The sequence below is a fragment of the Bos indicus genome, chromosome 15 (genome assembly GCF_029378745.1).
Source record: "Bos indicus isolate NIAB-ARS_2022 breed Sahiwal x Tharparkar chromosome 15, NIAB-ARS_B.indTharparkar_mat_pri_1.0, whole genome shotgun sequence".
NCBI lineage: Eukaryota > Metazoa > Chordata > Mammalia > Artiodactyla > Bovidae > Bos > Bos indicus.
In genome coordinates this window covers 63,628,660-63,653,650 of record NC_091774.1, presented here as the reverse complement: position 1 = coordinate 63,653,650, position 24,991 = coordinate 63,628,660, and the positions used below count along the sequence as shown (strand labels likewise).

Genomic DNA, 24,991 nt, shown 5'->3' with positions numbered 1-24,991 from the left:
AGCCGCGGACGTCGTGAAAGACAAGGGCGTAAATAAATTGGGAAACTCTGGGGAGGTCTGGATTTTACTCGGGAAAGGGCGGGGAGCATGTCCCGAGGTCACACTGGGCCCGGCTTCCCTGGGGGCTGATTGACTCGGGATCCGAATGCGGGGCTGGGTGCTCCTCGCCCGGTTTCTGGTTCACAGGGTCCCTGACTCCCCGCTGACGCTGTTTCTCTCTCGGCCTTGTCCGCAGGATACAGCACGGTGACCTTCGACGGGACGCCCAGCTACGGTCACACGCCCTCGCACCACGCGGCGCAGTTCCCCAACCACTCCTTCAAGCACGAGGACCCCATGGGCCAGCAGGGCTCTCTGGGTAAGCCGGGGTGGGGGTGGGGGCCTTCTCCCCTTCTTCCATGCCACCCCTGCCTCCCCAGGACTTTCCAACTCACAGCAAATTGGGGAAGGGAGAAGAGGACAGCTAGAAGAATTTTAAAAATAGCCTAATCTCAAAAGAAAAGATTGTTTTCTCCCACTCCCTAGTATGTTAGCCCCATTCCGCCGACACTGCGAATGTCCAGAGGGTCTTTTTCCGTGTTCTGTGCGGTGACTGCTTAAAAAAGAAGGTAAAGGGAGAAGCTTAGCTCGCTGTGATCTGGACACCCGTCTCTCGGCACGGCCCCGGCATCCAGGCCCCCGTGCGCCCTGCACAGCCTGGGGGCCCAGCCCCCCCCCCCCCCCCCCCGCGGCCCCGCACCCCCAGCCCTCCGCGCTCTCACCCGGCTCTCCTGGCTCTCTGCAGGGGAGCAGCAGTACTCCGTGCCGCCCCCAGTCTACGGCTGCCACACGCCCACCGACAGCTGCACAGGCAGCCAGGCCCTGCTGCTGAGGACGCCCTACAGCAGGTAGGAAGGCGCTCCGCACCGGGTCTGGGTCCCCGCGACCCCGGAGGGGGCGCTCGAGCTGGAGGGCGGTGTCCGCCGCCGGGCGGCCCCGCCTGCGAGTCCTGGAGGCCACGGGCGCCTCGAACCCACTGGGCTTCCTGAAGCAAATTAAAGCCCATCTCTTGGTTCCTATCTGAAAGACGTAGGTTTCCCGGTCTCCTGGTGGTCTTACTTTGAATATCAATGAGGGCGGTTACCGTTTGGAGCTGAAGAGCAGAACTTTGAGGATTTTATTTTTATTTTTTGGTAAGGGCTCTTTGCTAGGAGGACTTCAGCCTCCTCGGGATCAAGGATTAAACCCGGGGTCCACTCCCACCCAGTCAGCCAGTTTGTCTCCCTTTTCTAGCCCCCTCCTCGCGCGCTGGACACACTCGCCAGCCTTCTCTGGGACCATTTCCAGGGCGCGTACACTCGGGCCACCACCTTCTCCCCACCCCAGTCCCCCAGAGTCTCGGGTGCGGCAGCGCCCTGGGGGCGTCTTCCCCAGAGCCCCGCTGCCCCAGACTGGATGCGGGATTGCAGGCGGGCGGCTGCGGTGCCTCCGCGCCCGCCCTTCTTCCTGATCCCGGGAGGCGGAAAACCAGCTTCTTCTCCCTCCAAGCTCTTTTCCTGCCCCTCGTGCCTCCTCTGCTTTTGCTCCACCCTCCACCTTCTCTTCCCCCAAATTTATTCTTCAACTTTGGGTGAACTTGGCCGGCATCCCGCGTCGCCGATAGGGTTGCCTAGTAACTACACCCGCCGGAGCCGGGAGGGAAGTGGCCGCTAGCGGCCTTTTGAGGCCGGGGATTGGGCGCGCATTACCTCATTTTCCACCCCTACCCCCGACCCGGTGCTGCGGGGATCCTGATACCGACTGCCCCAGACTCATCTCCATCTTCCCTCCCCTCCTTTGGAAGACCCGGGGCTGACGTCAAGGGAAGGAGGTAGTGAGGTAATGAAGGAAGGAAAAGCGCCTGCCCTGGGAGATTGGTGGAAGGAATGGCCGCGCCTGGGGGCCCTCCAGTCCCACAGGTGGAGGAGGGGAAGGGGTCTTCGTTTCCGAGCTCGCAGCGGCTCATCCCAAACCCAACGCCCCGGAGTATGTAGGAAACCGAGCCTAGAACACTGGTCTGATTCTCCCATTCTGGGGAAGGACTGGGTCCAGCCCACCTACTTCTCTAGGCCTAGAGTACACAGACTTCGGAAACCTTTCCTTTTGACTGGGGAAATCCGGCATATCTAATCTGATCTTGGATTCAAGATCACGTTTTGTTATTTATTTTTTTCTTTTTTTACGCCCGACCTCCACTAGATTTTTTTTTTTTTTTTTAAGAGGGAGAGGGCAGGAAAAAAAAAAAAAAAATCATGCAGTTTGCCCAGGTTCAGGAAGATTTCCTGGAGAAGGGCATGGCAATCCACTCCACTATTCCTGCCTGGAGAATCCCATGGACCTAGGAGTCTTGTGGGTTACAGTTCATCGGGTAGCAAAGAGTCAGGACACGACTGAGCTACTAACACTTGCCCAGGTAGAGATTGAATGATCACACCTTCTCACTCTCCTGTCTCCCTCTCTAGCTGGCAGAACCCAGTTCTGTTCTTGGTACAGCAGGCTCAGGGATCTGCTCCTGGCAGACATCTCTGCACTTGCCCTTGGTGGTTCAGCTCACTGGAATGGGTACAGAATCTGAAATCTCTGTTGTAAAGCACCTCCCCAAGCAAAACTGAGATGGTGGGATCATTGCCATCTTTTTTAAGGAGCTGCTTCTGCCTGTTTCCAGATTGGCATTGCTCTTATTCTAGCCTTGGGGTGGGATGGGCTTTGGAATGGTTCCTGGTGGGATGACTTTGGCCCAGTCCTTCCTCCTTGGCTCCTGGTTGATGCCTCACCCCACGCAGAGAGGAAGACCTTGATGCTGGAATGGGTGCTGTTTAAATGGGCTGGGATACCTCCTTGGAGGTTGGGGACTTGGGGGGCTTTGGAGTCTGATTCAGTAGTGACACAGCTACACATGTTTCTTACTCCCCCCTCTTTCAAGCCTAAGTCCACCCTGTGGGTCTCTAAGAAGGGGCTGAACAGCCTAGAAAGGAGTCTGGGATAAAGTGATCACAACCTCTGGCTTAACAGCAGTTCTCCAAACTGAGTCCCTGTGGTGGATTTTGACTTGCGTCTGAATTTGTGGTTGCTATGAAAGTAGGAAAAGTCACTTGGATTGCATTTTATACATAAAAATTTCACATTTTCGAATCCATCTTCTAACTGGCTGCTGTATAAAGCACTTTTGTCAGGTTCATCTTTCAGAGTTATTTGCTTATTCCTTTCTTCTTTCTACATAATTGGAACTTCTTTGCTCACTTTTGTATGAATGTCATAAAAATACCATTTTCTCTTGTTATAGAAAAATTTCTAAGTAATAACATCTCCTGAAAAAAAAATTTGTGACCCCTGTAGGAAAACTTTGCTCCCTTGAAGTTGGTGCTGCCTGAGTCTTTGAAGCTCCATCCACCCTAAATTCACAACGTTTCTAATCACCTTTCAAAATCAGATACTTCTCCTGCAGTAATGATGGATGTACAGGTGTAGGGATGTTTTAGAATATGTGCATCCACATTACTGCTGTTGTGTCATTTCCTTCTTTCCTACTTCTAAAAAAGTTTGAAAGGTTATTTAAATGCTTTTGTGAACACAGTTTTTGAAAAACATAGGAAACACAACTAAACTTTAATCACTTAGATATTCAGTGGTTCTTCTACTGGTCCCTGGCTCTGTTCCCTTTTCTGTCTAAAATTGGGACCTCCTAGGAAAGGCTTGCTTGTATTTTTTGAATTTGTATTTTGTTTGCCTCGTTGCACTTGCTAAGGCAGCCTGCCAGGACTCTTTGTCCTGCCCTTCCAAAGCTCCTTCTGTCTCCCCAGTCTTGGATTTAGCCTGGGGTTAGTGTATTTGGTATATACACTGACATTAAATAAGCACCACACAATGTGAATTTGCTATGAGAAAATTCTCAAAATTCTCTATTTGGAGAGAACGGTAAAGTGACTCCTGTCTTTCAGGTAACAGATCTGAGGATGTACAGCTATATACAGATGTGATGAGTAGTGTATAAAAAATGACCCCAGTCTACTTATGGAAAGTGTTAAGAGATCATTTTCTCCATCCTTCTCTGCCCCCCTCATCCCTCATATTGAGGGTGGGCAGAGCTTATTCTGAAGGTCACTAAGGATTCTGGAGCCAGATTTCAGCCCTTCTGGAGCCCAGAGATCATGCAAGCCCCGATTACATAATCGCTAGGCTTTATTGCATATTTTATGCTGTGGCATACTGTGCTACAGCTTCATTCAACTGACTCATTTACTTCTTCTGATTACCTTTGAGGTCGATACTCCCATCCCCACTCTGCTAAAGAAGAGATAGATTCAGAGACTCAAAGTAACTTGCCCAAGTTACCTAGCAGTGAGAATCAGAACTAGGATTTGATTCTCAGTCTCTCTTGTCTTTAAAGCCCACAGGGATTCCAGGTCACTCACTGTCCTCCACCTGAAACATTCCCCTTGTATAGCACCTTTGCTAATAATTGATAAAAGCAAATGCTTATATAAGCTTACTACCTCCCGAAACCATTCTAAGCACTTAATCTTACATTTAATCTGTAATTAAATGTAAGACTTACATTTAATCTGAAACTTTTTGAGAGTTTCAGTAGGTTATCACCCCCATTTTGCAGGGGGGTAAACTGAGGCCTTTGGAGGTGAATTTGCTTGGTGAGACGCAGTATGGGACAGAACAGGTGTGAGGCTCTGCATCCATCCTCTCTCCTGGCACCCGGCTGCCTGTCCTGATGCTTAAGGGCGCTTTCCTTTCCAAAGGTGCTGTCTGCCCTAGGTCTTGCTCGAGGAAGGTCTTTATTCCTCACATCTGTGAAAGAAACCCCATTATCCTTTGGTTTTACCCATAGTTTGCAATCAGAATCGCTCTGTGGATCAGAGGCAGTATTTTCATCAGTCAGTATTGTAAGAGCTAACTTGAGCTTTCACTCCAAAAAGTCTTTAACTTACCAAGCCTCCGTCTTTCAAACTCCCGACTCCTCCAGCTTTGCCTTTACCAGTAGTGAGAACTACTGAAGTTCAGTCCAGGCGCCTAAAGAAACACGCTGAAAGGGCAGAGACCTTTCTCTTCATCCATCCAGACCCAGGGGGAGCAACAGCTTCCAGGGCCACCCTGATTTGTGCTTGCCCAGAACAAGGTCTCAGGGAAGGTGGGACCTTCATGCTCCTATGAGGGGAAGAAGTAGTGAAGTCCAACTGCACTAAGCACAGTTTTCTCCTGATGTTGACCTATAACAGGCAGCTAGCAGGGCTTTCCCTACTCACTTCCCTTGAATCCTCTTCCACAAGTCCCCTCTCTCGGCTGCTTGCTGAGCCCCTTAAAGCCAGCAGTCCTTGACCATGCCCATTTCATGGGTTGATTCTCACAGCTACTTTGAAAAGGAGTTCTGGGCCTGAAAAATATTCCCACACGCACTAATCTTTTTAGACATTATAGTTTCCTTTTCATTTTGTTCTTTTACTAGGTTTGTGTATACATTTTTAGTAACTGTGCTACCAATTTAAACGAGAATGCTTATTTCCTTTGGCCCCTTGTCAGGTAAAACTTCAAATGCAGAAGCAATAGTTGCTGATTTGAATACTTTTGATTGAATGGTGATGATTCACCAGTGATGAAGTTGACAGTGGAGTCTGTTACCATACAGATTGTCTTTCATGTGAGAGAAGCTTCTAGCAGCTTATAGAGCTTCTGGGGAATCCAGTCAGTGGGAAGTACATGATCTGCCATTTAGGTTGGCCTTCAATGTAGAATTAAATCAGAGAAGAGCGCTCACCTGAAGAAATAAAATCATAATTAATAATGTCTCTTTTTACATGTACGTCTAAAAATACTTGATATGCTGTACAAGCTTCACTTAAGACAATACTTGTTTCCCATATAGGTAGACATGAAGGCAGAAAGTCTGAAGTGGTTTCCAGGGTGGTGGGCAGTGTTATCAAAGAAAGGTTTGACTTGAACTTGTCTCCAGGGAGCGGGAAAAACCTAGTTTCAAATATTCCTGCAACTTTTGTGCTGATCAAGTGTTTATGAATAGAAGATAAAGTCCCGGTGGGTTTTTCTTTGGTTCACTGGTGAGCTAGAGAGAAATGACAATACCAAGAGATTGACTGTAAAATGATTATTCACCATAGCCTGCTGGGCAGAAATTATTGAACAGGCCGCCTCCATGGCGCCTCGGAGGGAAGAACGCAGGAAAAGGTCTGCGTGGAAATTTATCTGCAGCCTCTGTGCATGGGCCTTGGTTATCAGGTAGAAGTTTGGGGCAAAGCTATTACAGAAAACTCTGGGAACATGAATTCTGAGCACAGATGCCACTTACATGTGCCTTTTTCTTATTGGGAATTTTTTTTTTTCACCCCGGGAAACACTTTTCTTCCACCAAGATGCTGGTTTGCCAGCTGATAACCATCTGGCAGGGGGCTTCCTTGGTGGCTCAGTGGTAAAGAACCCGCCTGCAGTGCAGGAGACGTGAGTTTGATCCCTGGATCAGGAAGATCCCCTGGAAAAGGAAATGACAACCCACTGCAGTACTCTTGCCTGGGAAATCCCATGGACAGAGGAATCTGGTGGGCTACAGCCCGAGGGGTCACAAAGAGTCAGACACGACTCAGTGACTAAACAACAACCGCCGTCTGGCAGAGGCAACTCCGGTCGTAATCAGTCTTCAGCAGCCCTATTCCAGTGGCAAAAAGAATGTTTCTACCTCATTCTTCTGAATATACTTAAACACACTTAAAGATGAAAATGTACTTGAATTACACATACATTTGAAGAGTGAGGGAGTTCTGGTCCAGATAATAGCAGAGAGCTTTTCTCTTCCTTTCTCTTTGTGCAGAGGTCGAGAACTCAGTAATCCTGGAGTCCAGGCCAAAACAAACTCTATATGATCTACTACTGATTTCCTTTTAAGTTCCCCTTTTTGCTAGGACTGACTTCCTTTTATTTTACTCCAACTTGCATTAATCCCAGTTATAGAAGTTTCTTTCCTCTCTCCCTTGCTTCCAACTTCAAACATTTCTTACATAGGAAACCAGTAACTTTTTTTTTTTTAATTTCAAGATCTACTTGAAAGAAAATATAAAAGACACCATGACCATATATTTTGGAATATATTTTGGCAGCCGGCAATTTCAGCGTTCCTTTCCGAGCAGACAGAGTTAGATGGGGAGCTGAAATGCCTACGTGACCACTGTGGTCGCTGTGAGCCAAACCACCTGCTTATCTGATCCCCTTTGGGAACGAGGTGGTCGACACCTCCAGTGGTTATTTAGTAATTAGATGCTTTGTTTGCCAGGGGTCATATATTCCTTAACTGGTGCTGCCTCTTTCTGTGGGTTTTCATGATGAGAGCTGGGTGTTGACCGATCGCCTGAAGAGATCAGAGCTTGGGCCTGGTATTTTTAGCTCAGATTCACATTTTGTCCTCTCCCAGCAGCAGCTATTGTCATTACTGTCATTGACTTCCAGTTGGAAGATGGTGCCAACCAAGCTGACTGACTGAGCCACTGAGGAGCCCCAGCCAGCAGAAGGCAGGATGTGGTTAAAATTGTGCTCTGATTCTATGGCCAGCCTCAGGAAATCTATTTGTTTTTTTTTTTTTTTTTGGTTTTGGCTTGGGAATTTTCTGAAAGCCCTTCTCCTTGGGCCCTTTCCACCTTCTGTCCTCTTAAGAGGATTTGCAGGCTGAACTGTCAGGACTACTGAAATCCAGCAGTGGGGGTCCTCCTGGGACCTTGGCACACTATCCTCTTTCACCTCCAGACTCCTGTCTGCACTATTATCGTATTGTTTCTACTGTTATTTAAATAGCAGTGAGAGAACAAGGCTCAGAGCTCAAATAATGCCAAGAAGCCATTAACGGGGCAGGGCAGAGTAGAGGTGGGGGCATCAGGCAGGTCAGCACTAGGCAAGTCTCTGAGCCTCTGTCCTCCTCTGATAAATGACGACCATAAGGCAGTCACAGTTATGCCTGCCTCACAGAGTTGTTGTGATGAATATCGGTGATGTGTGAGTGGACTGTACAAAATCTGATGGATTAGAAAAAGTGAAATATGTTATCTGTGTAGTCTTGAAAGAGTTATTGTCAGAGCTTCACAACATCCCTGTAAAGTTAGACTGATTGAGATTAAAATTCCCATTTAACAGATGAGAAAACTGAGGTGCAGAGACTTGAACTGATTTGCTCAAGGTCCTAAAACCTTCAGAGGAACCCTGTTCAATAGAAACATAATGTAAGTCATCTACTTAATTTGAAGTTTACCAGTAGCCACATTTAAAAAATTAGAAACAGAAAATTTAAAAATATTCTATTTAACCCCAAAAGCCCAACTCTTATTTCAGCCTGTGGCACTCTCCATATTTCAGGTTCTAAACAGCCAGAAGATACATATATAAGGCATAGATTCTGTATTTAAGAAGGTTTGCTTTCTGGGGGCCAAGAAAATGTACTTAAAAACTTATTTTCTCTTTAGGAATCTGTTGGACTTATTTTTTAAGTCTGTGAGAAAATTCCAGAATCATAAAGTTAGATATTTGGGACTCATTGACCCATATGTGTAAACTCCTGTCACCCATCTTGCTTCTCAGACCTCTTGAAAATTACAGTGTTGTTAGTCTTATGCAAGGATGAAATAATTTCAGAAAGATCCCAATCCCAGTAGGACCTAGGAAAATTGTCATCCGGGGCTGAGTGATTTTAGTTGGTGAACAATTTTTAAAAAATCAGTGACAAAAACAGAGAGCTGCCTGGGGAATACAATACCGGTTGGCTGAGATTAATGGCAAGATTAATAAATGGATTGCTTGATGAAAAGGCACAGGAGAACAAAAACCAGTAGAGATTGTGGAGGAGGCCGCTTATTAATGAACTGTCAGCCCAAAGAAAGTTCAAGAAACTCCTGTGTTAAATGCAGCAGGCTGGCACTTCTAATAAAAATTGGGGTCCTTCAGGAATTAATTACACTGGCCTTACAGCAAGAATTCGTGGAATTGCGAAATGTAGTGGCACAGACCAGCACCGGCCGCTGCTGCGAACAGAGAAGCTGCTGGAGAAACTAATCTTTTTTTTTTTCATTGATATGTAGTATATTGTAGTAGCATAATAGCCAGTTGGACATGGGGATGAATGATGGGGTCCAGATAGGCACTGACTAATGAAACTGCACATACTTGGAGTTTGAAGTCACTTCACATTTCATATGTAAAATTCCCTCCTGGAATCTGACTTCCTCCTTATTCTGTGTGCCCGCCACTAAGGAGTTCCAAATAATTTTCAGAGTCATTCTATGAGAGGCAGATGGACTCTACCGTGATTTATCAAGCGATGTTGAGAGAGAGCACAGGGTTCATTTATTCCAAGGGATACATGCTGTTACTTCCCTCACCCCTCCACAGGTTCCCTGTTTGGCTGGCCTGACAAAACCTTCTCTTAATTAAACTTGGTGTTGCCTCTGCCCGCTGGATGAAGCAGCCCAAAGGAATGCGGTGACAAGGTGGAGATTGTCCAGAATTTGAGATCTGGTATCACACACATTAGATACTGAAAGTTTCTTACCTTCTTTCCCTTCTGCCATGAAGGTGGAATGGAAATGGTCTGTAATGTGTTTAGACCCAAGGTTCCCAGACAAAACCATTCATCTCTTGGGCCTCAAATTTCATAATTAACCATTTTACTTCAGGACTAAATGTATCCCTAATAGAACTTGGCTATGTAGGAGATTTCTGGTGATCGGTTGGTATGTTAATTTTCTAGGAAGGAGATAAATATGAAATTAATGAATTAGTAAAAATAAAAGCATGTAATAAAGATGTTGAGTTATACCATGTAGGATACTTTTGAGAAGAGTGTTATTTTAGGAAATAAATACACTTTTCTATAATGCATTTAGAGAAGTGTTTTAAGACGTATGCAATAAACATGGTTTTAAAAGTTGTATGTGAAAAAAAGAGAATAAGTTTTGGTTGGTTTATATGGTGATACAGTTTTCCTTTGGGATCTTAATGTAAATGATCAGCCATTGTTTTCCCTTATATAATAAAGGTCTGGGTTGGGGCCTTTGAAAAAAAACTCCGTTTGACTTATACCATGACCATAAAATTTATAGAGAATGATTCCTTGAGTTGTATCTAGAGTTTATCATCCTCTTCCTTCTGCTTGTCACATCCTTGAGTATTAGACCATCCATCACCCATCACTCTTTGACTTTTCAGGCCCTCATAATCCACATGATACTTATCCTTTTGATTAAAACAAGTTAATGGCCTTTTCACGAATAATTAATCTGCTGTCTTTCTACTTTCAGCTCCAGGCTTTTAACTTTAATGTTGAGCTATCCAGCCTGTGTTGCCTTTCAAAGTTTCACTCCCTTTAGCCTCTTCCCTTCAGAGGTTTAATACCTCTTTAGAAACTTCAGTGTTTGCTCTACTAAGGTTTTTTAAAGGCTTCCAAATTGTTCTCACATCCTTTCTTGCTGTGTGTGAAGTGAATGACATGGAGATCAGTGGGATGAAATGAAAATCATTTTAGACTCATGTATTCTGTCCATTCTGGAAAATATGGAGGCTTTCACTGTAAAGAAAAGTTAAAAGTCTATTGCTTTTTGGAAAAAAAAATTGCACATATATATATGTTGTATACTATGAATTTCTAACTCTGGACGTTTTTCTGACAGTGACAATTTATACCAGATGACCTCCCAACTTGAATGCATGACCTGGAATCAGATGAACTTAGGAGCCACATTGAAGGGGTAAGTTCTCTACTCTGTTTCCCGTCAACAGTAACTTACACCTGTTTGAACCATTTTCAAGGTCCTTATTCCATGGGAAGACAGCACAGTTGTAGAATAGGCGTGGCTCTCTACAGAATTAGGATGCTTGCCTCCTTCTCCCAGTTGGTCAGTTTTGTTCAGTATTAAATTTTTAGGAATATGGTTAGGGGATGTTTTTGTCTAGAATGTGTGGGTTGAGAATACTGGGAAAACTCCATATGGCCTTTCCTTATTGAATGTTTTAGAGTTCCTCAAAGTTGTGTCCATTCAACCTTGTTTAATATTTATGTTTGGCTTGTGATATCACCGAGGTTAATCATTACATCATCTTCCCGAGAAATGCTTTGAGTTGACAAAGTCCAAGATCTAAGCTTGTATCTGAAGGTGATTTGGACCATCCAAAGTCAGATGTGGTCACACCTTGTTGCCTCAGGAGGCTTTTATCACATTTGATACACAACCAGAATACAGAGAACACAGCAGTCAAACATAGGTAGCGGCAACGCTTTGCACCTGGAAATGAAAAAATCAAGGTGGGACTTAACAGTGAAAGAAGTCACTTTCAGTTTTGAATCTGAGTGGATAGGCCGTCAGATACGACAGTCACGAAGCCCCTGTTGTGTAACAGGTACTCATCTGGGTCCCCTCATCCTGTCTTCCCAATGGCATTATCATGCCTCCTAGGCACTGTTATCCTGTTTTTCCAAGAAGTTCATCAAGCTCAGAGATTTAAGTCATTTCCCAAGCTCACATCATACCATGTGTGCGATAGAGCTGAGATCCAAGTCCACTTCTGATTCCAAAGCAAAGGCTCTTTCCAGTCTCCCTGTGGGGCCTTCTACTCCCCACCCCCACCATCAGCCCGGGTGGGATCAGGGTCACAGTTCAGCACTCTTGACTAGACAGCTGGCACCTCGTCTCCGTGTATTTAGTGGCTTCTCATTGGATTGTGGGATCTGGGCTTGCTAGAGCCATGCATGCTCCAGTCCCCATTCCCACCTCTTCTTCTTTTCTAGAGTTGCTGCTGGGAGCTCCAGCTCAGTGAAATGGACAGAAGGGCAGAGCAAGTGAGTGGACAATGCGATGCTGGCAAAGCAAACCATGTAGGCCTTGTTGACTGGCAGCTGGGGTGATGTAGGAGTTAGGACTGACGGCGGGAAATCAGGGCAGCTGCTGGTGCACAGGGATGGGAAGAAGTGATCCATTTTTTCCCCCCTCTCTCTCTCTCTGCCTCTTATTTACTGTAGATATGTATGTGGGTAAAAATGGAGGTGGTGACATTTCTCATCAGCATACCCCTGGAAAACAACTTAAGAAATGATGCCTTAGGAACCCTGCTCATTTCCTGGCAAATGTTTCAAAAAAAATATTTAATTTGTGGTATTACACATATTCTTGTTACATCGGTCAAATCTTTCAGCCATACTTAACTTGCCTTTTCTCTATTTACCTTTAAATCTCTCAGGGAGAACTTAATTTTTACCCCAAATCTATGGTCAGACTTTTCTGCAAAGACTTTTTAGAATTCCTAAACATCTGTGTTTTCCAGAGCCTTACAGCCTGCACCCTGGGACATTTTTGTAACTGTTTCTTTTGATTTTGTTTTCTCTGCTTAAACACCAGAACCAGCCTCCCTCTTCTGGCCCTTCTTTCTTTTGTTGGTTCTGTGCTGTTTTTTGGATCATCCTTTGGTGATCAGCAAAGTTGTTTTTCATCTTCTAAAACTATTAAAGCCTTCTTTCCACACTCCAATTTTTCAACTATTTTAACCAAATCTCCACTTCCTTTCTCTAGACCTGAAGTATAAAAGTCTGCTGTTTATTGGGAATTTTTCTCTCCCCACTTCCATCCAAGGGTTGATGACAATTTCAGCATTGTATCTTTCCACCTACTTGCAACTTATGTTATCTTTCCTGGTCCCAGCCTTTCTTTCTGAATCCCTTACTTTTCTTCTCCTCCTCTCAGAATTCAGTAACTCTCCCCAAACTACATGCCAAGAATAGATAGAACATGATTGCGAAGTGAGGAGTATGTTTCAGTTTTTTTAATTTCTTCATGATGGAATATAGGCTTGGTTTGTTTACTTAATTACAAGAATTATGTATAAGGAATCTTGGCATATATTTTAATCTGGGTCTTTCCATTGGTGAGATAATCTTGGTATCTTTTAAAATCTTCAGGCACATGGTATTAGTCACTTGCTAGAGAGTCAGAAGCTATAAGGATGAAGTTCAAAGTGAGAATAAATTTGTTTTGTTCAATCCTGTATAAGAAACAAAAACTAGAAGAGTTTTCATTGATCTGGTGTTTACATTTTGGAAAAGGATTCTTGAAATCAAGTGACTCCAATAGATAGTCTTATAAGAGTACTGTAACTCTTTGGAGAACAAAAAGTTACAATTGTCTAGTTTATCTTCTCTCACATTGGGTTTTTGATCTCTTTGGCACATACTGTAAGTCAGCTAAATGTTTGCTTCTGTGTGGGAATTGAATATTTATCTAAAGATGGGTGTGAACCTTATTGGGCCAGATGTGAAGGGCTGTATGTACTTCTCTTTTGTTTTCACGACAATCCTGTAGTCACACACATCTTTCAGATGAGGGCTTGAGAGGTTACGCTACCTAACCAAGTTCACTTAGCGAGTGAGTGTCAGAGCCATGTTGGAACCCACTTCTGTCTGACTGCAGGATCTGGGCTCTAGCTTAGAGTTTCTTAAACTTTTTAGACTGTGACCACAGTTTAAAATACCTTTACACTGAGACTGAATGTATACAACACACACATACACACACATTTTCACAAAACAATACTACATGCTTTACTTACTGATGTTTTCTACTTTATTGCACATCATCTTAAAAAATGCTGGTTGTGATTTTACAACTCACTAATGTATCATGACCCACAATTTGCCTCTCTTTTAGCTCTGAAAATAGCAACTCCTTAGCTCTTTCCTTCAAGCCCATGAACAGCTGAGAACTGGATACAATCGAAACTAATATCCCAGTAGTAAGTGGTTTTCCCCAGGGGGTACATAATCTGAGTAGGTGTCTTTATTCTCTGTACCAAATTTGTTTCCCTTTGTCATGGTATGAAAAGGCTGTTCATGGAAAATTTGGGAAAAGATACTCTGCAAAGAAAGACAAAGAGAACTAACTGTATTTTTGCATTAATCCATAACTAGTGTCTGGACACTATCTGAAATCAGTGGTGTGAAAAGTCAAGGTGACAGCGTAGATCGGTAACAGGGAAACTGGACGTCTGAGTCATGTTTTGGGGGAAAAAAAGATATAATTTCTAAATCGCTCATAAAAAAGAAGCATTATCACATTTTTATTAAAAGATTGTGTACCTGAGACTAATACCCACTAAATATTTGTTCACATCTTCTTTCTTTGAAAATCATACTTTTTTAAAAAGAATAAGCTTGTTTCCTTGTGTCCTAAGCAAGTCCACAGAGACATCTTTCATCAGATGTTGGGAAGCAGTGTTATACTGGGTGGGGATAGAATTTTAGGGATAGCAAGGGCAAGATAAGAAGAAAACATGAAACATGGGCGAGGAGGGGCTTCCCGATCGCTCAGCCAGTAAAAAATCTGCCTGCAGTGTGGGAGACACAGGAGATGTGAGTTGGAGCCCTGGGTTGGGAAGATTCCCCTGGAGGAGGAAATAGCAACCACTCCAGTATTCTTGCCTGAAAAATCCTATGGACAGAGGAGCCTGGTAGGCTACAGTTGATGAGGTCGCAAAGAATCGGACACGACTGAACAACTAAGCACCCACACAAGGGGGAGGAAAGAATCTTGCCACTGATTTACTCCTCTCTCTCCTTCTCCCTTTACTCACTTTCATCTCTGCACGCCCGTAAGGATCAGAGCTGCTTTCATGACGTCAAGTGGGAGAATGTTGTATTTCAGTTTAAGTCAAAGAGAAGATACCTTATGAAGCTACTTTGCTCACTCTGACCGCTTTCCTTACCTACAAACAATGAGATTAAATTTTCTAAGTGGGTCATTGGGAGAAAAAATTGCAGGGAACTCTTTCTCAGTGCTAGTCCACTTTTCTGAACAATTCTGTGTGTGGCACCTTGCAATGTTGTCTGCTTTGTATTTCTTTCGAAGCATTTTTTGTGCGTTCATAATGCCTGCTGATTTCCTAACGCTGCTCCCAAGCCCAGCTCCTCTGTCAGCCTCTGTTTTGTCTCTTCTGAAGAAAATATCCTGCAAAATGGAGAAACACATCAACCTTGACCGTGGTCCAAGTTGTTAAAACAAGGAAGAAGTTATTCTCTGGGGACTTGGGTAGGGGGAGTGGGAAATTGAAGACAATAGCAATGTGAAAGGAGTGCTGAGCAAAATGAATGTCCCCTTGGCTGGTCCAAGAAGTTCAGACTGTTGGGAACACACAGTATTTGACCTGTGGATGCTTGAAAGGAAAAATGAAAGATCTCAGGATGAGTGATGTATGGTGAAAACAAAGCTGCGTGTTTGGGTAGGGCCAAGGCTGTCGAATCTGGAGAAAATCCTCACTAGACATGGTCTCATCCCTGAGAACCTGTGCCAGAAGAGATAGCTGTCTCCTCTGGCTGGGAGTTCCAACACATAGCCCAGCACCTTCCCTCTCCAGCCCGTGAACAGAAGGTATCCGTCCAAGAGATTTACTTCTTGAAAATGGATAGCTTGCTTTTCAGGGGCTCCTGGAGCTTGTGATGCAAACACAAAGGTGGAGAGAAGCGGCTCTAGGAATATCAGCATTCCTGAGGGCACTCCTCCACCTCCACTCCCAGGATAAAGCTGTTAATTTCTTCTTTTATATGGTTACACTTATACATTTCAACTGTGCTGGACTTGGCTAGAGTCCGTTAGCTGGACTTCCCAGAACAAAGCAGGGGACTCTCTTGGGTTTGCAGGATAGAGATGAGGACTGATTTAGTCCCGTCTCTCCTGTTCCTTTTAGCGTGGACTGGTGCAGTGGTTTCTTTGTCTTCACTTCACTTCCCTGCTGCTTCTTTCCCGCCTCTAGCTTTTCATCTTTTCCCCCTTTTCTCTTGGGGCATATATTCAATTCATGTATAAATTTATAGAACAGAAAATCCAATTTTATAGGAAAGGAGATTAACACTTCCTGCAGCAGCCCCGATGAAACTACTGTTAATATCATGTTGCATACCCTTCAGACCTTTTCCCATTTGTGTCCTTTTCTTTTTTATAACAAATGATTGGCTTCGACTTAGATCTGATTCAGCAAAGGTAGTTCTGTAGGCCATTGCAGAGTTCTGTGTTTTGACCTTCATGAGAGTGCTTTTGAAAATATTCTCAACCTCTTAAAAATACTTGGCTTTAAAAAGCATTTGGGGCTTTATAGACTTAGCGCCTCCATACTGTGTTTCTAACTATTCTGTTTTAAAGCAGGGAATGAGTTTTATCTTGTAAACAGAAGGATAAATAACAGATCTGTTCAGGTCAGGAGAAGAAAGAAACTGAGCGGGAATCATACAAAAGGAAGGTGGTGATGAAGGGGGTCCAGCTGGGAATGAGGAGCATGGTGGACTTGGTGCAGGAAGGGGTTAATGAGGGTCCCAGTCTGTTGATAAAGGTGTGTGTTGGAGTTTCACAAGGTATATAAGGTGAATGGTGGATCTCTTTCATGACCTCAAGGAGTCTTTTGGACCTCTCATGTCTATGGTTCCATCATGGGCCTTTTTGAGACCCTCTGCTTTACCATTTATTATTCTCCCTGTCATCAACCCCCATCCCCCATTATAATCTCTAACTAGAAAAACATCAGTATAGAAGCTGCACTCATGAAATGTCATCCAAATAAATACACCTCTGGAATGAGGGGCTGCTGCCTATGTTAGTAGGGTTTTTTCCTATTGAAAGTGAACACGTTCATTTATTCTAGTTTTATTTCTAACTCTTCACTTTAAAAGCAAAGTTACAGATGTAGTGTTTTTAAGGCTAAGATAGTAACTTTATCAAAATGAAAACAGCTTTTCCCCCCTTTATTATAAAAGTAACACAGGCTTATTATATAATGAAAAAATTCAGACAGTACCAAAACATTATAAAGGAAAAAAGAAAAGTCATGTGTTATCTCACCACACAGAGATAACTAGTTTTTAAACATATTAGGGTATATTTGTATCTGCAGAGAAAAAAAATTCTGGAAACATTTACTGAACTATTAACTGTAGTTGCCTCTAAAAAGATTAGAGGGAAAGGGCAGAAGCCTGATAGAGATGAGTTTAAGAGATCCCTGGCGGCTCAGCAGGTGAAGAATCCCCTGCAATGCTGGAGATGTGACTTTGATCCCTGGGTTGAGAAGAGCCCCTGGAGAAGGAAATGGCAATGTTCTCCAGTAATCTTGCCTGGGAAATTCCATGGACAGAGGAGCCTGGTGAACTACTGCCCATGGGGTCGCAAAGAGGTGAACAAGCCTGAGCATGCGTGCACTAGAACTAGGAGGAGACATGCTGGAGACATTGTATTAAAACAACACACTTCCCTGGAGTTTTGCAGCAAAAGGAAGCAAAGAAGTGGGGTTCTAGCTCAGTAGGGAGAGAGGGTCAGGAAAAGTTGGGTTTTTAAAAATTGTTTTATTTATATTTAGATGGAAGCACTTGCCTGTTTGCTATTGAGACATGATCAGGAAAGGTGAAATTAATGATGGGAGGGGATAGAATTGCTAGAACAGGGTCCTTGAAAGAGAAGAGGCTTCATGGGCACCTAGGAGCTGAGATAGTTCATCTAGTGGTAATACTGGTTACCAAGAGCTCTTTGTTTCTAAGGATATTAACCCTTTGCTTGTCATATATACGGCAAATATTTCCTCTGTTTTGTATTACATTTTAACATTATTAATGTTTTTCTGTTAAAATTTTTATTGTCATAGTAAAACTGATCAGCTTATGTTTCATAGTTTCAACTTTTGGCTTTTATATTATGCCTAGGAAGATTTTTCCAATTCCAAGTTGTTGTTTTTTTTTTAATTTACTTTCTATCTTTTGGTATATTTTTTTGATTGACTTCTTAACATTTAATTTATTCTGAACTTACTTGACAACTGGATTCCACCTTAATTTATTTCTAAATTTATTTCTAACTAGTCCTATCCCCAAACTGCTTTGAATAATCCATCCTTATTACCTTTATCAATTCTTGTCTCATTCTATGTATGTCAGATGTCCCTATTTTGAATTTCCTCCTTTTCAAGATTTTTTAATCTTGAAAAGATTCATGATCTTAATGCTTCTGGCTTCAAACATTTGTTTGAGAACGAGTGTGATTCCTTTTAACGTATTACAAGGTTTTTCTTCTGTTTCTTCACCTTGAAATACTTTATGTTACTAATGTCAGCTGAAAAAGTGAAAGTTGCTCAGTCGTGTCCAGCTCTTTGTGACCCCATGGACTACACAGTCCATGGAATTCTCCAGGCCAGAATACTAGAGTGGGTAGCCTTTCCCTTCTCCAAGGGATCTTCCCAACTCAGGGATCAAAGCCAAGTCTCCCACATTGCAGGTGGATTCTTTACCAGCTGAGCCACCAGGGAAGCTCAAGAATAATGGAGTGGGTAGCCTATCCCTTCTCCAGGTGAATCTTACTGACCCAGGAATCAGACCAGGGTCTCCTGCGTTGCAGATGGATTCTTTACCATCTGAGCTACCAGGGAAGCCCTAATGTCAGCTGTAATGTGGTGCCTTTGAAAGAGATAATTATGTACACTGGCCTTCACATGTACCAATCTCCATTTCAACTGGAGAAGCAGGAAAGGGCTTAGTCTTAACACCCCTGAGCTTGATTCTGAGGTTTTAGAGAGGATTTTTTTTTTTTTGGTAATTGAGAGTACTTGAATAAAAATTTTCAGATTTAATTTAAGAGTGTATGAGCAAGCTGGGTGGGAGCCTTTGAGAACTCAGGCTGAAAAAGATCCTGCTAATTTTCCCCACATAGAATTTGTCTATCATGTGAATTTGGGACGCCTGTTCTTAGGGTGAAGCTAGGAGCAGTCTCTGGCCATAGAGCCAAAGCACTGAGAATATAGAACCCAGTGAGTTAGATGAAATTGGGACTCTGATGAACTAGCACTTCAATACCAGACACATGTAAGGGGAGACCCAGCTCTTTCTTTTATGGTCTGGTGAGGTTGTCTGTGAGAACATGAGTTCCTGTGTTTGTATGTGTTGAAGTAGGAAGCATGCCTAAAAATATTCTTCCCAGCAGTAGCAGTCAGTAAGTAGAGTGGGATTTCTTTTGAAGGGGAGCTGTATTCTCCCCAAACTGTTGTGGGAAACTAGATTTTAAATTGCTTTTAGCTCTGCTCTGAGTGTAAAGTAAGAGAGAAAAGGCAGTTTGAGGAGGTTTGTATACCATTTCAAATGGTGAGGAAAGCTTGATGGTTCATAATGGCTGATTTATACAAACGTTGTTATCAGGCTATTAACCACTCAGCCTATATTCCCTATTAAATCGTGGCCAACGACTAGACTGTATGAAAGTGAAAACATGAACTGTGACTGTAATGAAGCTCTTGAAACAGGAATCCAAACAAGTTTCAGTAGTAATAGCTAACATGGTTGGAACAAGTGGTCATTCTCCAGAAGGTAATACTTGGAAGAACCTTTCTCAGTACTCACTTATAGGTATCGTGTTTTGGTATGTTTGTTGAAAAATAAATCCGGTTACTTTTAGATAACTGTTATATATTAGCAGGGCTTTTTCTATAGCAAGTGGCACAACTTCAGTTGTAACTGGCCTAGGTCAAAGAGGGAATTTAAATTTAGCGGCTTACTGTATTTTAAATCCCCGCGTATGGATTCAGGAGCTGAGACAGTGTCTTTAGGACACTTTCATTGTCCTTTGCCTCTGCTCTCCTTTGTGTTGGCTCTCTTCTCAGACAGGCTCTCTCTGTTGTGACAAAAATAGCTGTTTTTGGTACCTACAGTTTCATAAGAAGACTGCCTCCCTTTTGGTCTTTCTCCACCAAAGGACCCAGGGAAGGCTCTGATTGGCCAGGATTGGGTCGTGTAGCTAGAGAATACGGTGATCTGATTGGCCAAGTCCTAGGCATGTACTCACTCCTGGAGCCTGAGGGTGGATTCGAGAGGGGTGGCTCCCTGAATGGAGAAGAGGTCTATTTTTCCAGAGGAAGGTGGGCAAAAAGATAAAGGGACACTCGAGGGATTTGAAAAGTCAGACTTAGTGAAAGCGGAGTGGGTCCTCTTCCCCTCCAGATATGATGTGGAGCGGGATGCTGCAGGGATGTACAAGACCTGGATAGAAAATAAGGATGGAGTCGGGATGGGGAGCCTACTTTCTAATGCTCATGAAAAAATGTTCATTAAAAAGCATAATAGTAAGAATTATTAGTATAGTATAATTTTTAATGGAAAATGATATACAAATATTTTAATTACACATAAAAAATAATAGGTCTTTTTCTTGAGGTCTGAACTGAAATGAAACACCTGAAGGCAGGAAGAAAATAAATTTTTCAAGTAAAAATATGGCTGATTGTTTTTTGCAGACTACTGAGGAAATCTGATACTCGTAAATTATCAGTTACTTATTTTTTTTTAAAACTCAGTCAAGTTTAACTTGATTGTTTCATTTTTATATTCTGCTTTCTATGTTGGATTAGTTAAAGAAACTGCATCTTTCAGTCTTTGTTTTCAGTATGCTTGTTCCAGCTATAGGGAAATTATATTTTCATTCAGTAAAGCTTTAAACCCAAGCATTCTGTTGTGACCACGGAGGCTTCCCAGGGGACTTCTTGACCCTAAGCCTCTAGGACTCATCAGTTCAAGTCCGACTGCCTCTGGCTGGTCCGTGTGTATGGTGAGCATTTGTGCATAGGGTTATTGTTTTGTTGGGTTTTTTGTTAATAATTGTTCTCTCTTGTCTCTTTTGGAGAAGGCAATGGCACCCCACTCCAGTACTCTTGCCTGGAAAATCCCATGGGCGGAGGAGCCTGGTGGGCTGCAGTCCATGGGGTCGCTAAGAGTCGGACCTGACTGAGCGACTTCACTTTCACTTTTCACTTTAATGCATTGGAGAAGAAAATGGCAACCCCCTCCAGTGTTCTTGCCTGGAGAATCCCAGAGACGGGGGAACCCGGTGGGCTGCTTTGGGGTCGCACAGAGTCAGACAGACTGAAGCGACTTAGCAGCAGCAGCAGCAGCAGCTTGTCTCTTTTATGCTGTAACTGCCCTCCCCGCCCCCACCTCCTCTCTTTTCTCATACTCTGATTTGTTGAAGATAGCAGGTCAATTGGTCAGTAGAATATTTCACAATCAGGCTTGGCAGATTGCTTCCTCTTAAAGTCTTTTAACTTGGGATGTCCATGCCCTGTTTTTCCTATAAATAAGTAGTTAGATCTGAAGCCTTGATTAGATTTGGGTTCCTCTTTTTTTGGCAAGAATAATTGAGGAATGGTGGTATGTTCAGTTTCATCTCTTATGTTTAAACTTTCAGGAAGTAAACTTTTAAAACGTGATTCCATTGCTCTTTTCCCTCAAAACTGGCACACTAGACAAGGGTGATGGTTCTCAAGGCTTGCAACAAAGTATATTTTCTTTTTGCACAGTGTATTTTCAACACCAAAAAAAAAAAAAAAATCAGGCATCTAAGCATCTCATATATAAGCCTAAGTAGCAAAGATGGAGCCAGAAGGGTTGATGAGTAAATTTCATTTTCTAGATACACCGGAGTATGAGTTTTTCCCAGGTGTTTCCCTTTAAATCTGATTAATTCTGCAGAGACAAGAAGAAGGAGGTGAAGAATGGGGGGTTATTCACCTGGCCAAAGATTAGAGGTGGGAGAGAGAAATCACAGGTGGAGGTTTCCCCTTTTTGAATATGCATATCAAATGCTAGTTGCCCTCAAAAGGCTCTCTCTTTTTTTTAAAACTTCTTCTGTTGATAAGGGATTTCAGGGCAGCTCTGGTTTTCCTCATCTGTAAAACCTCAATTCCTTTTTATTAATCTTCTTGTGCCTGTGAAATATCAAAATTAATCATTTCTAAAGAAGTTGCTCTTAAAACATTAAGTTTTTTCTGGGTCGAACCTCAGTGTACAAGTTTTTAGCAGGAAGAGGGCTCATAAGTTGTGTTATATGAGGGACATTTTCCTGTTTTTACAAACTTTCTAAGGTCACATGATTATGTATTTTAAAGCTATCTAGGAAAAGCAAACTTTCTTAGGATACATTTTAATGCATTTTAAAGCTGTTTAGGAAAAGGTACAGTCCGTGTCACAGCCAAAAGTGGAGTCTGCTGGTAATTTCTTCTGCTTAGTTTATTTTCCCAGTTAGGTAGAAAGAAATTTTCTTGTAAAAATTTTGTTCACCGTCAACTGCTCTATTGCACACAAGCAGACTGTTTCCTTCAGCGTACTTTGCCCTTTCTTATACCAAATAAATATTGTGCCTCCAAGCAGAAGCTCAGGTGTGCTAAGAGTACATATTTCAACTTGCCCCTCACAGCCCCCATTCTCCTATCCCACTCCCACTGCATTTTTCAAACCTTCAGACATGGATAATTTCATTCATACTCCAGGAGAAAGGAGCTAGGGATTATTCAGGTGTCATGATGATAGAAGTGAACCCAGGTTGGGCTTGCACCACCAGAATTGTCCAGCTGGCTTTGAAGGAAGACAAGCTACACTGACCTGGATGCAAACGCCCTGTCTGCTGCTTGCCATCTATCTGACTTTAGGCACATAATTCGATCTTTCCTTAAACCTCAGTATTCTTTGCTTTAAAACGGGGATCGCACTGTTAAATGCCATTTGTTGAGGGCATATCATGCACCAAGCATTGCTTTACTTACCTAATCTCATTTGTAACAGTTTGATGGGGAGTACTGTTTTTCTCATTGTGCACGAAGCTGAGGTCAGAAAGGCTAAGTCATTTGCCTCAAGTGATGCCCTTAGTGACTCCTAGCATTGTGCTAAGGATAAAAAGTGTTTTATAGATCTTAGTCGGGCTTCCCTGGTGGCTCAGATGGTAAAGAATCTGCCTACAATGTGGAAGACCTGGGTTCAGTCCCAGGATTGGGAAGATCCCCTGGAGGAGGGCATGACAACCCACTCCAGTATTCTTGCCTGGAGAATCCCCATGGACAGAGGAGCCTGGTGGGCTATAGTCCATGGGGCCGCAAAGAGTCAGACACGATTGAGTGACTAAGCACACACACAGATGATCTTCCCGACTCAGGGATTGAACCCGGGTCTCCCGCATTATAAGTAGACACTTTACTGTCTGAGCCACCAGGGAAGTCCAGATCTCAATTATCAGGCTTAAAAGAAGCATATGAGAAATAATTTCTGGGGTTGTTAGTAACCTCATGCATATAACTGTAGACCTGAACATTTTGTTAGGATAAAGTTACTGAGTGATTTTTTACTTTTGCTCCTCATATAGCTTAGCTCTTCGGTTTTCAAGCAAGTATATAAAATTGGTTATTGCTTCATTTTACAGAGGAGGAATCTGAGTCAGAGTTTAGATGATTCACCCATGACCACAGAGTAAATAAATGATAGACGTGGGCTGGAACACAGGCATTCAGATGCAAAACCCATGTTTTTTCAGACTGATCTTTTGGGTTAATCTAAAGAATCTAGGTTAATTTAGCTCTGTCAAATATATCTGAAAGAAACCAACAAATCCAGTTCCTTTGGTATGGTAGCCTGAAAAATGACTCCCAAGGATATCCAAGTCTTCATCCTTGGAGGCTGTGAATGTTGCTTCCTGTGGCAAAAAGGGACTTTGCCTACGTGACTAAGTTAGGGATCTGGAGATGGGGAGACTGTCCTGAGTACCTGAGTGGGCCCTCACTGTAATGAGTGTCCTCATAAAAGGGAGGCAGAGGGAGATCGGACTACAGAAGAGTGACTGGGGATGTGGTGAAGGCGGCAGGAGGTCAGAGTGATGTAGAGATGTGAAGGAGGGGCCGAGGAATGCGGGTGAGTTCTGGAAGCTCAAAAAGACAAGGAAAGCTATTCTCCCTGAAGTCTCCAGAAGAAAATAACCCTGCCAACACATAAACTTTAGTGCAGTGAAGCTTATTTTAGACTTCTGGTCTCCAGAATTGTAAGAGCACAAATTTGTGTCCTTTCAAGCCACCAAATTTGTGGTAATTTGTTACAGCATCTGTGGAAAACAGATACACTTCAACTTGTGTGTATGTGGGTGTATGTGTGTTAGTCAACTCTGTTGTTCCAGATCTGCTACCCTAAGGACTGTAGCCCGCCAGGCTCCTCTGTCTGTGGAATTTTCCAGGCAAGAATATTAGATTGGGTTGCCATTCCTTTCTCCAGGGAATCTTCCCGACTCAGGGATCGAACCTGGGTCTTCTGCATTGCAGGCAGATTCTTTATTGTCTGAGCCACCAGGGAAGCCCCATACTTCAACTTACTGCGCAAGAACTGCAGTTTTCGGTCTGTAAGTCTGTGCTTAAGCCTACTTTGAAATGGGCCAGTGATGTTTAGAGGTAAACCGCTGACCCCTATAGATGATAACTTCTGGATTTTGGTCTAGGAGCACTGACCATTCCTGCTGTTCAAGTATGCATCCTTTCAAACTTTCAAGAGTTTGGAAGATTCTAATGACTCAGTACTTAAAGAATCAGACACATCGACAGCTCCATTCTGTTGCCAGGTAGGAGGAGGCAACAGAATCCAGAGGGAGTTTTCCAGCTTGCAGTTTAAACTTCACTGCTCAGCCTTTAAAGCAGAGGTTACAAATTGATTGCCCTTAGGCCAGAGATAGATTTTGTTTGACCTGACAGTGATTCTTTACAATTTCAGTTATTTCCCAGAATTTAAAACTCAAGTGATCTCACATAAAAGCTGTGGTTTCTGACTTTTCTGGAGAATGGAAATATCTGGCAACATTGGGGTTATGTTATCAATAGTACTTGGCTGGTAGATCGGGTTCCTCGCTGCCTCCTTTGGGCAGGGGTGGGGTGGTTGGGCTGGCTGTCCCTGTCAGTTTGATGCCATCTTTCTTTCCAGGACCTTCGTCATTTATTTTTCTCACTTGCTTGGCCCCTGTAGGTACCTGAGTTTGTGGCTTTGCTTTAAGGGAAAAAGACCAAATCCATATTTTGAACAGTTTAGCGAAATCATTGACCGTTGGCGATAATCATGGAAATTCATGGAGAGAGGTGACTGAAGAGTTGAGACTTTGCCTTAGTTTTTGCTTAACTGAGGCAA

At 43.2% G+C, this 24,991-nt stretch overlaps 1 protein-coding gene across 8 annotated transcripts in view; it reads left to right on the top strand.

The window, feature by feature from the left end:
- Nucleotides 1-24,991, top strand: part of WT1 (WT1 transcription factor) — a 51,129-nt gene that overhangs the window by 6,207 nt on the left and 19,931 nt on the right. For 3 of the 8 annotated variants that reach the window (XM_070803995.1, XM_070803994.1, XM_070804000.1), the window contains exons 2-5: nucleotides 236-358; nucleotides 785-887; nucleotides 10,680-10,757; nucleotides 11,795-11,845. In XM_070803995.1, the coding sequence (XP_070660096.1) occupies nucleotides 236-358; nucleotides 785-887; nucleotides 10,680-10,757; nucleotides 11,795-11,845 (355 nt within the window). Of the gene's footprint in view, nucleotides 1-5; nucleotides 29-235; nucleotides 359-784; nucleotides 888-1,691; nucleotides 1,858-10,679; nucleotides 10,758-11,794; nucleotides 11,846-24,991 lie in introns of those variants that run through there. The other 5 variants (XM_070803997.1, XM_070803996.1, XM_019975727.2 and 2 more) reach the window with 4 other exon arrangements.